The sequence below is a fragment of the Protopterus annectens genome, chromosome 8.part0, assembly GCF_019279795.1.
Source record: "Protopterus annectens isolate FY-2018-M chromosome 8.part0, PAN1.0, whole genome shotgun sequence".
NCBI lineage: Eukaryota > Metazoa > Chordata > Ceratodontiformes > Protopteridae > Protopterus > Protopterus annectens.
Genome location: NC_056741.1, coordinates 799,346,047 through 799,358,885, shown reverse-complemented (window position 1 = coordinate 799,358,885; position 12,839 = coordinate 799,346,047). Strand labels below are relative to the sequence as shown.

The 12,839-nt window shown below is 40.2% G+C and overlaps 1 protein-coding gene across 1 annotated transcript in view; it reads left to right on the top strand.

Moving 5' to 3' along the window:
* The window catches only part of PLXNA3 (plexin A3), a 1,436,523-nt gene extending 1,424,499 nt beyond the window's left edge, over positions 1–12,024 (top strand). The window contains exon 32 of the mRNA XM_044080266.1: positions 5,770–12,024. Coding sequence (XP_043936201.1) covers positions 5,770–5,865 — 96 coding nt within the window. The 3' untranslated portion in view covers positions 5,866–12,024. The remainder of the gene's footprint in view (positions 1–5,769) is intronic.
* Positions 12,025–12,839: the final 815 nt, after the last annotated feature.

The window sequence follows — 12,839 nt, the reverse complement described above, 5'->3', positions numbered from 1 at the left end:
TGCTCTTCCTAAACCCCTTTACCCTTGGATTATGGTTCAGGGGAAGAGAAATCTATTAGTCTAGTTTCTCCTGTAGATGAACTCTCTTTTGGGGACACTGTTACCTGTTTGATGGAATTCATTAAGTAGGATTACTCTCAGGTTTCTGATATCCAGAAAAGGTATTATGAGGTCATTCAGATGGAGTCTCCCAAACCTTCTACTTTTCCTCCTGTTTTGGTCGCCCTTCTGGATATCTTTACAGCAGCTTCTGTGGCCACTGATTCTCAGCCTTTGCTCCCAAGAAACCAGACAGATTGTACAAGGTGCCTGATGAATGTAAATTTTTGTATAAATGCCCTTCTGCTGATCCTTCTTTAGTATCTGTCACTTTGGACAAGTCCTCCAAGCTTTTGCCCACTAACAAGTTACTTCCTTTTGTTTAGGATAGTAGGGCCATAGAGAGGCTGGGCAAGAGGGTTTATACTGTTGCCACCTTATCCTCCTTTAGGGTCATTAACTACCAGACTCGTAACTAGGTATGCTCTGGCCCTCCTTTCTCAAGTTTCTCTGGTTATTTCTGTTCTTCCTGACACTGAGGAGAAGGCCCCTGCCCTTTCTGTTGGGTTCAACTTCTGTTAAGTGCAGTTATGATACAGCTGATGCCTCCTCCAGGACTGCTGCATTTGGTTCTGTTCTGAGGTGTTGCTCACGGCTTACTCTGCTGGCTCTCTCTGATGAGACGTGTTGGATGCTCCTTTGGACAATACAAACATTTTTGGTACTACTGCTGATGAACCTTTCAAGTCTCTTCAAGATAAGGGCAAGGCCTTACAAGAGCTGAAACATATTTTTGTTTCTCCTATTCCTAAGTTTCAAAGTAAATACCCTCCTAAATCTGTTTTTGTTCGCAGGCAGTCTCACCCTCCACCTAACGGAAAAAAGGGTGCTAGCTGTATGCCTTCTGCTGAGTCTACTGAAGCTACTACTTACCAGATGCCTTCCTTTTCAGACAAGCCAGGTTCTATTTGACAGTTTGCTTCCCCTTTCCTCAGCCATGTCCCTTTATCCCTTTGTCTTTCTCTGTCCGTTCCAAACTGGTCGAGAATCACATAGACTGTTGGGTTCTGTCTATTGTCTGCCAGGGGTATTTCATTGTTAGGAAATCCCTTCCTCCCTTTTTGGGCATCCCTCAACCTCCTTGGGAACAGCTTCCTTTTTTCCCACAAGTACTTCACTCTCTTGTGGCCCAGGGCACCATTTAAACTGTAGCCACAGACCAGGTGGGGAAGAGGTTTTATTCCAGAATGTTACTGGTTCTAAGGAAGGAGGGCACCTGGAGACCAATTCTGGATCTTTCCCAGCTCAACACCTTACCCAGGATTCCTTCATTTTGGATGCTAACTTTTCAAACCTTATGTCCTCTTCTTCTTCGCCAGGCCGTTTTAGTCTCAGTGGATCTCAAAGATGCCTGCCTTCATATTCTATCTATCCCCTTTTCTGGAAGTTTTAACATTTCTCTATTTCTTCATTGTATGTTCAGTTCTCTATGTTCAGTTCTCTGCTTTGCCTTTTGGCCTCTCTACTACCCCAAGGGTGTTCACCAAATGCCTCACTCCTGTCATTGCTTTTTTGCCAAATGAGAGGAGTTCAGATCTTTCCTTATCTAGATGATCTACTCATTTAAGCTTCCTCCCTTGAGGCTGCGTTTCAGGATCTCCAGTTTACTATTTCCCTGTTGCAGAGTCTGCATTTTACCAGAAACTTTAAAAAATCAGCTTTGACAACTTCTCAGGATCATGTTTTCCTTGATTGCAGAATCCAGACCATTCCCATGCTGGCTCCTCTTCCTGCCCCCCAAGTCTCTGTCTCTTATTGCCTTTTTCCAGTCTCTTCTTCCTCTGGAGTGAGTCATGGCCAGGAATTTTCTCAGGTTTCACAGGGTTCATGGTTTCCACCATTCTGATGCTTCCTTTGGCCAGACTCCACATGAAAAAGCTACAGTGGTACCTCAAATCATGGTGGCTTTAACATCACCACCCCCTGGACTTTCCAGATCCCTTCCTTCCTTATCTCAAGTTTGAGCTTCAGTGATGGATTCATCAACTCTCTCAATCCAGGGTTTCCTTTCTAAGACACAACCCCAACTCAAGATCTCTTTACAGATGCTTCAGACAGAGGATGGAAGGCCTCCTTTGGCTCTGTCAAGGTTCAAGGTTTTTGGCCTCCTCATCAAAGATCATACCACATCACTATAAAGGAGATGAGGACCTGCTTCTAGCCCTTCAGGCTTTTCATTTGTTTTTTTTTCATCCCTGACCCCTCATACTTTTCACAGACAACACCACAGTCCCGTGGCATGTCAACATGCAAGGCGCAAGGTCCTACCTTCTTTGCAGACTAGCTCTTCTGGTCTGGGATCTAGCTCTCCAGTATCAAGTGACTCTTCAGGTAGTTTCCATTCCTTCAGAGCCCAATCTGGTGGCAGACTCTTTGAGCAAGTCCAGCACACAAGCTCACAAATGGATCCCTCACAGAGATGTGTTCCTGGACATTGTCCACTGGTGGGGTATTCCTCATGTAGATCTTTTTGCCTACCCTTTAAACAGACACGTTCTTCTGTTCTGTTTCAGACTCCCAAGTTCTCTGGCTTGGAATGTGTATTTTCCTTGGAAAGGGATGGTTCTGTTTTCTACTCTATCTCTGCTTCGGACAGTCTTGCACTTGATCAGGCAGGACTCTTCGCAAAATGTTGCTAGTGATTCCCTTTTGGCCTAGACAGTACTGGATCCCCCTTATCTCTCACTTGGCTGGGGGAATCACCACAAGCTAACTCACCTGTTGGATCTTTTTGCACAAGACAAGGGGTTTCTTATCCATCTTCACTTGTCCACCCTTCAACTGATGTTTTGGGAGATAGGGTTTTGATCCCTTTCAGGCACCTCTTTTCTGAGGATGGGCTTCCGTTCCTGTAGAAGGCCAGGAGACCCACTACCAGGAAATTATATATGTCTAAATGGAAGAGATTTTCTGTCTGATGCCTCTCTTGAAACTAGGATCCCTTATCTGTGCAGGTTTCTGCAGTTCTCTCTTATTTTTGTGATCTTCTCCAAGCTCGGGTGGCATATTCCTCAGTTAAAGCTCACCTGTCAGCAGTTTCTGCCTGTCTGCCCTTGGCTCCTGCTTTGGCCACTAGATTTTAGATCAAGCAATTTCTTAAAGGTGTTCTTCATATCAGGCTTCCTAGGAAGCTTATACTGCCTCCCTGGGACCTCAGTTTTGTTCTTGAAAAATTGACTAAGGTTCCTCTTAGCCTGCAGCTTCAGCTTCCATGCAACATTGTACTTGGAAGACTGTTTTTCCTTTAAGCTCTCACTTCAGCTGAGATAGTGTCTGAGCTTCAGGCTCTTATGACTGTTCCTCCATTTTTAGTTTTTCACAGGGACATGGAACCTCTTCAAACTAATCCTTCTTTTATGTCTAAAGTGGTCATTGAGTTGTCTCTTAATCAGTCTATTCATCTTCATTCCTTTTTCATTCTCCATAGTCTGCCAGTTAGAAGGTTCTTTTCACCTTGGATTTGTATAGACAGCTCAGATATAATTTGGATAAACTATGGATATTCGTAAATTTGAGCAGCTTTTTGTTTCCTTTCATCCTGGGTCTTTGTGTTTAGCTGTTTCTAAGAAAGCCATCTCATCCTGGATTTCTAAGGTCGTTTCTTTTTGCTATTCTTTTCATGGTAAATGTCTTTCCTCGTCTGCGAAGGCTAATTCTGCCTGGGCTGTTGCCTCCTCTGGTGCTTTTTTCAAAGGGCTGGATACTAATTTCATCTTTGAGGCTGCTACTTGGTTTTCAGTTCATACTTTCACTAACCATTACAAGTTGGATGTTACGTCCAGAGCTAGAGCTGGCTTTGCCAGGGCTGTCCTGCATGGGTTTATGGAGTGCTCTTCAGCACTGTTCTCCTTGAGCTTTTACTCTCCCTTCAGTTAGGAATACTGGAACAGTGATATGGAAGGACATAGTACAGCTGTGTACAATCTTACCATACCAGTAGATGTCCTTCTCTTCACTGTTGCAGTATTCACTCCCTCTCTCCTGCCCCGTCTGCTCTTGCCTGTTCCTTCTTTCCCTCCTGGCTAAAGGGTTCTTCTTCCTTTGCTCCTTCTGGATGCAGATGTTCTTCACTGCCTTTATAGATATTCTGTTCCTCCTGGGGCTTTTCAGTTCTGAGTGTGTGCATACACGTGACATATAACGGCTTGGGTATACTCGCCAGACATTGGTTTGCCCTTGGCAGGAGATCCTTTCAGTTAGGAATACTGCAAAAGTGAAGAAAAGGGCATCTACTCTTAAGATTTTACACAACCTGTACTATCTCCCTAATTTCCAGTGACATCCCTGATTCTGACTTAAAATTTGCTGTGACCATCCAAAAATTGTGACTTTTGTAGCAAAACTGTGAAAAACATGTTGTGTATTATAGGTAAAGCTCTAAATCTTATGAAATTGATATTAATTCAAATCCTCTTATTCTATTTATGTTCCAGGAGAATAATGCCAATGTAAAAAAGTATCTTTATTTTTTTGGTTTTGTCACATATTGTTTTATGAATTGTTCCTGATTCACAACATAACAGGTTGTGAGCTGTGGTTATCAGTATAATCATAGTAGGGGTTATAATTCATCTGTTCCATTTTAGTTGACAGTTAAAGATGTGGAATTATATTATTCTCTGTATTTACATCAGAAATGTGGAACTCGGTTTTAAGTGAAGTGCAAACGCAGGAATACACAAATGTTTTCTTGCAAGCCCTTCAAGGGTAATGGGATATCCATAAACATGGCAGAGTTACACAATCCCAACAAACTGCCCTTTAACAGGTAAAATAACTAACATTTGGGCATTCTCTCATTTGTACAACTTCTGAAGAGTTTATATCAATCCATTTTCTTTATTAAAAGTTCACTGTCTTCACTTCGGTGTCACTTTCATCACTCAGAAAAAGTAACACAAGTTACTATCAAAAAATTGTGAAATACTCCCAGGCTGAGTCTGTGAAAAGTCTATGAGGATCAGTCAGTGCTGTACCCTAGTCAATAAATGCAAACAAAGAAGCAAATTATTGAATTGCAAACAAGGACACTATGAAGCGTTACAGATGGTTGAACTGAAAGCTGACTCAGTGGAACTGAATGTAAGGCCAGAAGCCCTTTCCAGCTGTCCACTCTAGTTCAGCTACACTCCTACTTTGTGTGTGCCTATATACATGGAGGTACATCTGCTCATCCTTGCAGCTTCGTATCAAAGTTGCTGAAATGTCTGTTTGCTTGCATCACTACTAAGTATGGGGGGATCCCCAGTGTCCATAACCTAAATACAAAAAGCAAATGCCTTCTGCACTTTAGTTTGTTGTTCAATACTTGCAAGCACCTTCTATGTTAATATGCATGTCAAACATTACATTTATGTGTTCTCAGCAGCACAATGATTCCTAGTAGGAGGGTTAGTATTTCTGTCTGTGACCATGTTGTTCATTGTACAAAAGAAATGACAAAAGTATCACAGTGCATTAGGGCAACCATACACTGGTTCATCATTTACTCACTTAAACTGCCGAGTGTCCATTGCTAAAGCTACATTCTGCAATTGTACTATATAATTTAACTAAACTACAGCTAAATTGTTATCTTTTGCTATTAGATATGTTTATTTATTGTTTCTGACTTTTTGACAATGTTTTCTTTATCTTTTAACCTTTAACTCCTTCTTCCCATTACTTTAGATCCTCACATCTCTGGAGAGGGATGCTTATTGCAGGAAGCACAAACTGCATCAAAAACTGGAGCAGGTGATTAGCCTTATGTCAGGCAGCAGCTGAAAACTGGTGAATATGAAGGATTCTGGGATTACAAATGGACGCCATCTCTGACTCTGAGCAAGGCGGACCAATAATGGTTCTCCCTTCTCCTGCCTTTCCTGTGTTCTGCACCAGAAAGGTGGGACTGATGAAGATCATACCCTGGCACAAACTTTATAAAGAAAAAGGGATCTAACATGGCTGGGCCACACATCCTCCATAATAACAAGCACACCAGGAAATGAACATGGAGGCCTGCTGTACACTGTTCATATCACCGGCACCAGCAAGTTACTTAAGTTGCCGATTCATCCTGCTGAAGGAGTTGTCCTCCCTTCTTTGTGTTTTTGTTGTGTTCACTAGAATCTGTTGCTGTCAAATTAAGTTAGAAAAAGGGGAGGGACGAGAAGAAAAAAGGACCTTCCTTCCATGGCTGTCTTAAATTTTAACCTCTTGGACAAATTCTATGGATGCTGAGAAACAGGATGATATATGGCTATGCTCCCTGGTTATATACCACAGCTTACAGTTTTGTGGCCATTTATAACATGAAATGAAAAGAGAACTTTTTTATACAGAAAACTGTGGCTTATATGGCATACTGTAGCACTTCACATTGGCTGTTAGTAGACTAGTAACTTGGGAAAAGTCAAGAAGAAGCACCAAAAAATATGTGTACATGGCTAGCCCTAGTAAAACAGCTAACAAGTGCATATGTGTATGTGCATAAGAAAGCATAGTGCAGATGAACACCTAAAAGCTATAGTATTCAGTGAGTGTTACCCTCACACACCCAACAAACTAACCTGGGTGATCCAGAGACTGCCATATCAGAAAGAATGAACATAACAGTTCCATAGCTGTAATATTGTTCACTGTCTCTATGCCATAACAGCGAAGGCTACTGAAAGGAGGCGAAGCATGGGAGGGGAGGTGCTGTGCAATAATATGTTGTATATGTTTGTATGTATGTGCATAAGACAGTCCTTGTAAGTCCAAGAATGATTCTGACCTCAGAAGCACTATGTGGAACAGGTATAGCAATCACAAAATCAAGAATCATGGAAGAAAGTAATGTACTCTCTTAATGGTTTAAGGTGTTAAGTGTTACCACATCTGGACTGTCAAGCATACTGGACTTTTATTTTTGTTTTGTTTCTAAAGTTGTTCTCTGTTGTTGTATCTTATTTGTTTGGGAGGTGGGGAGGAGGGTAATTTAAGAAATGAGACTGAAATATTCCATCTGTGTTGCTAACTGGTTTTCAGTGCCTTTTCAAACATATTCTAGCAAGTAGAAGCAGAAAACTTTAAAACCACCTGTGGGGGTGGTGGACCCATTTTTCATACCACCTGTGGTGCCATTCATTATAAGTAGTGTTTATATTTATAGCTGTATATAGTATAATAATTCTGGAAGCAAGGCACAGCAGTAAAAAATATCACCAGCCCCTGGATACTAACTTTCTTCTGCACATTGATGAGGGTTTCCATTTTGTTCTATAGCTAGGAGTGCAAAAGACACCCATTTTGGCACTCTGAATAAATCAGAATATCTATATAATTTATTTATACCTTTTACAGCTGAGAGCAGAGTGCATTTTTTCTGCTGCAATACAAAATGTCTTGGATACTGTCAGGATGTTTCAACCAGTGTAGCAAAATTTTATGCTGAGCATCTGTCCTTTTTATTGTATTCATAATAACTCTCAAAATAACATTTATACCTCCTGCTCTTCTTCAGCACTGTTATCCTGTTCTACTTTCATGCACACTGCTACCGCTGGAAGGGTATGTAAGAATTTCTTCAAGTGAGAAGGTGACATTCATATAGCCACAACAGTACTTTGCTTTATATAGAAGGATGACCTATCTTAGGCTCTTTCATCAGTTAGTGGATGATGTCAACTGGGCATAAGTATTTGTTTTAGGTATACTGCCTGGGAAAACAGCCAGGTTGACTATCTTAGGTAGAATCACATGCAAATTGAGGCACTGAGACTCAACCCTTGATCTTCTTCATGAAGATGACTTGCAGATCATTGCTGGAATCACTGAGCTATACTAATATTCTGTGCATATTTCTATGATGATTCCCATCCCGTAAAGTTTAGGAGGTGTAAGCAGTACTGGACTATGCCTACCCACTGGGTATATGCAAATCTGCATATAGTGCTCATATAGTCTGACATTATTACACTGATGTTGTTTTTCAGAATTAGCTGTGCTACATTCAGTCGTGTAGATGCCTGAGATGCCCCAGATGAAACTTCTGGTATGCTATAAAGAGTGCAAGTCATTATTTGGAGTAAGTCCAATAAAACATCTTTTCATGATAGCAGAATTAGCAAGGTAGATGGGAACAGTAAGCAAATAAAAACAATTCAATTTCAAGAAGGTCCTTGTTGTATAGCTAGAGGTACTATGTTAACTGCTGTGTTAGGATTTTCCAGAGCCTCAAATGATCCTATGATGCAAGTTGAAAGTCAGACAATCAGCTGTTTGGTGTTTCCATATAAAAGTACGATTCTAATGCCACTTTTTGCTGCTACTACAGAATTAATATTTTACTCAACAGACAAGAATTGAATTTCCATTTATGAAGACTATGTTTGAATACCTGCATTTTGTCACGTCAGATCAGTTTATACATGAAATAGGTAACAATCCTTGGTTGTCCTACCCCACAAAAGGTTTGTTGTGGTATCACAGTATGTAATCCAATGTTGATGGAAAATGAATCAAGCTGGAAGGTTAGAACAAGGAACAAAGGCCAAGGGCTCCGTGATTATGAGCAATCATAATTTGTTCAGAGAAGGAACCTGTAAATATTCTGATATGTTTCTTATGATAGGATAATATGTAATAGTAAGATAACCACTGAATCAAGTTCCTTGAGGTTTCAGGTAAGGAATATCATGCAACAGAATGCTTTGGAAGGGTAAAGGCAAGCCTAGCACATTTCCAAATGACCCATTTTAATTTTCTAACCCTGCAAGTATTGTGTAATGAAGTGTAACACCTCAAACTACCATTCAAACCCATAATTTCCACTTTCCTTGATCCCTCAGATTTACACTGTGTCCTCCCTGTTGTCTGCATCAGTGGTTGTGTTAGCACAGGTATATCTCATTCACTTATAAAGTCCATCGATATCTGTCTTTGCAGTGAGCAACTGTGTTGCTATGTGACATGCCAACAAAGGGAAAAGGGGTAAAAAGAAACCAATTAAGGCATTGGAACTGAATTCAAAAGGAACACGAGAATGAATAAATTAGTACATGTAATGGAGATAAATGTGTTAGGCCAGCAAACTGAAGCACTAATTCAGTCTAGAAATAGTTTTAAAACTGGGTGGGACAGCCGCAGCAGGTTAATTAGAAATGTTCAGGAATGATAAGGATTGCTTGTCTTTCTTACAACTATAGAAGAGCGCAAGGGTACGTATACCAATGTCCCAGGATCCCACCCTAAGTTTATTAAACTGTAAATGTCAAATATTGATCATCTCACCATTCTAGTTGCTATAGCTGAAGAACATATCTCTCCCCTTTGCATTTTTTTCATGTTGTAGTAATTAGTCTTTTCACAAAATGGATAATAACAAGATGTTTTTCCAGACATACCTCTCAACTGTACATAGTTTCGCAGAATGTCCAGATTTGTGCCTCATATTTTTGGTCTGTTCTTCATAAAATGCTGGTTTTCTGACAAATCATTGGCAAAGCATTGAGAATGGAAGTCTAAAAATAATGACAGGCATTTGAGTTTCAGACTTCACATCCTTTAGAAAATGCATGCTAATGCAAAACATGTTATTCTATCAACCATCTATGTTTGTAAGAGCAATATTTTAAACTTTTCCCTGTTTATGGGCCTTTGCCCCCTCATTATTTATGGCTTTGTTCAGATTTCTTGCTCTAAGAGGTTGAGAGATATGTAATTCCAGAAGAACAGACACTGTCGTTAGATAAAATCCTGTGGCTAGCAGTAGCTGTTTTTATATAGCATGAACGTTAAGGTTTCATTTGTATGCAAAGGAGGGTGCAAAGGACACGTTGTGGTTCACAGGGAAGAGATATATTCCCTGTGAGAAAATGCCTGTTTGAACCAAAACACTGTGTTTCATGTGGTCTAGTTAGAGCTCTGTAGCTTTCTCCAGCCTGTATTTGCTTATAAAGTAATTTTGTTTTCATGGGCATATAATCTTCTGAGTCTGATCCCTAGGAGATGGTTTCATTTTTTCTCACTAGCCCTGTCTACTTTATATCTTCCAGGGAATACAATAAAACCTTTTCCCCTGCCATAATTTCACTTGTGCTATAGTGCATTTCCTTTTTTTAATTTCGTTGCCTTTCTCTGAACCTTTTCCACCATGCCATTGTCTTTATATAGTTGTTCTATCTGTTTGAAACTTACCCCCAATGACATCAGAGATAGTGAGGACACTGGAAGAGACAACAAGGCTGCATAATTAATTGAAAGGGATGTAGTGCATTTCATACTTAGCTAAAAGCAAATCTGTATTCCTTGATACCTGTAAATAATATCCTGCTTTGTTGCAGCTGCTGTGAATATTTTCTTTGTTGCAGTTATGAGGGGGGGGGGGGTTCATTTCTCTATTTCATTATATACTAAGTATTTATCTCATGAATATCAGGCAGCTTTGGTGACCATTGCATAACTTTGTTAAACATACGTAATTCCAGCATAATCCTTATTGTAGAGCCCCACTTCCATCTTAATGGCTGTGTATGTTTTAATGATTATGTGTGAAATGTTGGCATTGCATTCTTTCCATCAAAAAAAAAAGAAAGAAAGAAAAAAAAATCAGGTATAATCTTGAATGGTGAGACATTTTGGGCTGTTGGTGTGGATAAAGTATGTGAGGTGGAATAATCTATTATATAGGCTGCCAAATGGCATAATTAAGTAGCTTGTTTAAAATCTGAGAGGAAGTTTGTTGGTTAGAATAATACTGAAGGTTGTTCAGAGCACCATTTCATTCTTTTTTAGTATTTGCACCTTGTAAGCAATGCAAGCAGATGTTTATCATTCTGCTGATTTGTTTCTGTATCTCCTTTCTATACCTGAAAGATGGATATTCTACTGTCTCCATCATGAAAGGCCAACTCTGTGCAATTTCTAACACTTCTGGCCCAAAAATCATCTGATGTGGGTCTGTCAAGATGGTAGTGCGTTACATGGATAATCTGAGGTGGGGTCTGCAGCATGATAGTAGTGTATTACATTGCTAATCTGAAGTGGAGTCTGCATCATGATGGCAGTGTATTACACTGATAATCTGAAGTGCGGTCTGTAGCATGATAGTAGCGTATTACATTGATAATCTGAGGTGGAGTCTGCATCATGGCGGTAGTGTGTTACATTGATAATCTGTGGTAGGGTCTGCAGCATGATGGTAGTGTATTACTAATCTGAAGTGGGGTCTGCAGCATGATGATAGTATATTACACTGATAATCTGTGGTGGGGGTCTGCAGCATGATAGCAGTGTGTTACATTGCTAACCTGAGGTGGGGTCTGCAGCGTGCTGGTAGTGTATTACATTGATAATCTGAGGTGGGTTCTACAGCATGATGGTACCGTATTACAATGATAATCTGAGGTGGGGTCAGCAGCATGATGGTAGCATATTACATGGACTGCATGTATCTTTGAGGCTTGTTGTTTCGGCCCCTCTTATGGCCTTCTGACTGCTGTTGGCATGTGGAGCCATCAGGTATCATGTTGAATGAAAATCGTACCAGCACTTTGCCCAAAGTATCTGCATTTGTCTGGAGAACTTCTTGGCATTCATGGGTCTGTATCAGTTCATTACAGCATCCTAAAAAGACAGTTGCATGCAGAAATCCAGCAAATTATGTGATTGATACTGTAATATGTGTTCTCAAGTGTGATCAGTGTCATTTTACAAAGGCTGAGATCACTGAAATCTAAGAGAATTCCCTTTAGACTGATGCAGTAATCTTGAAGTTGGTATATTGCAGGGGGTCTATATTAAAATCATGAAGAGGCGTTACATCATGCACCTCTTCACCGACACATAAAACATCGAACGATGTAAACCGCAAATGGTCAAAACAGCAATTACTTTCCTAGGAAAGAAATCACTAGTACCAAACACACAACACACACACACACACACACACACACACACACACACACACACACACACACACACACACAAAATTTAAAACATAATTAAATGGGGGGCTTCACCCTCCACACCCCCAATGTGGGTGGCTATGCACCCCACACCCCCCCAACTAAAAATACCAACTCCGAGATCGCACTACAGTGGGGTAAAGGGCAATGCTATGGCTCAGGCCAAGTGACTTTTTTCCCTGGGAAAAAAAATCGCTGGTCTGAGCCTTGTTGCTGAAGAGGCGTTAGATGTGTAACGCCTATTCGCGATTTTAATATAGACCCTATTGCAGGTAGCAGGAGTGTTGAGCAAGTAAAGTCCCCAACATCAGAAGGTAGAGTGAGGGCAAAGCCCTCCAGCACAAATTCTTTTAAAGTGTTAAAGCAGTGCTTTTTGTGCTCAATCTCTAACTGACACATCATACATTTGTGAATACACACTTTGGGGATCATAAACATACTGATTTTTTGTAAATTGAAAAGTCAGTACCTAAAGAACATTTAATTTGCTTTACTAAAACTAAAATATTAATAATGCACACTTGGCCAACCTTAAGTTAAACTAATAATATTTTTACAAAATGAATCAAGTAAACTTTTACATTGAGGCTTGTATCAGAATTTGCATTTAAAACATTATTTTTGGCTTTCTGTTTCATTACCATGTCTACATTATCTTGCCTTCCATGTTGCATTAAAGTATGGAAAAGGTCACAAAGGGAGGTTTATCTTTGATGCCATATTTCATCCAACAAATATAAATCAAAGCACCTTTTCAATCCCCATTAATTAAAACAAATCAAGTCCTGTACTGTGCCCACTTGTAACCAA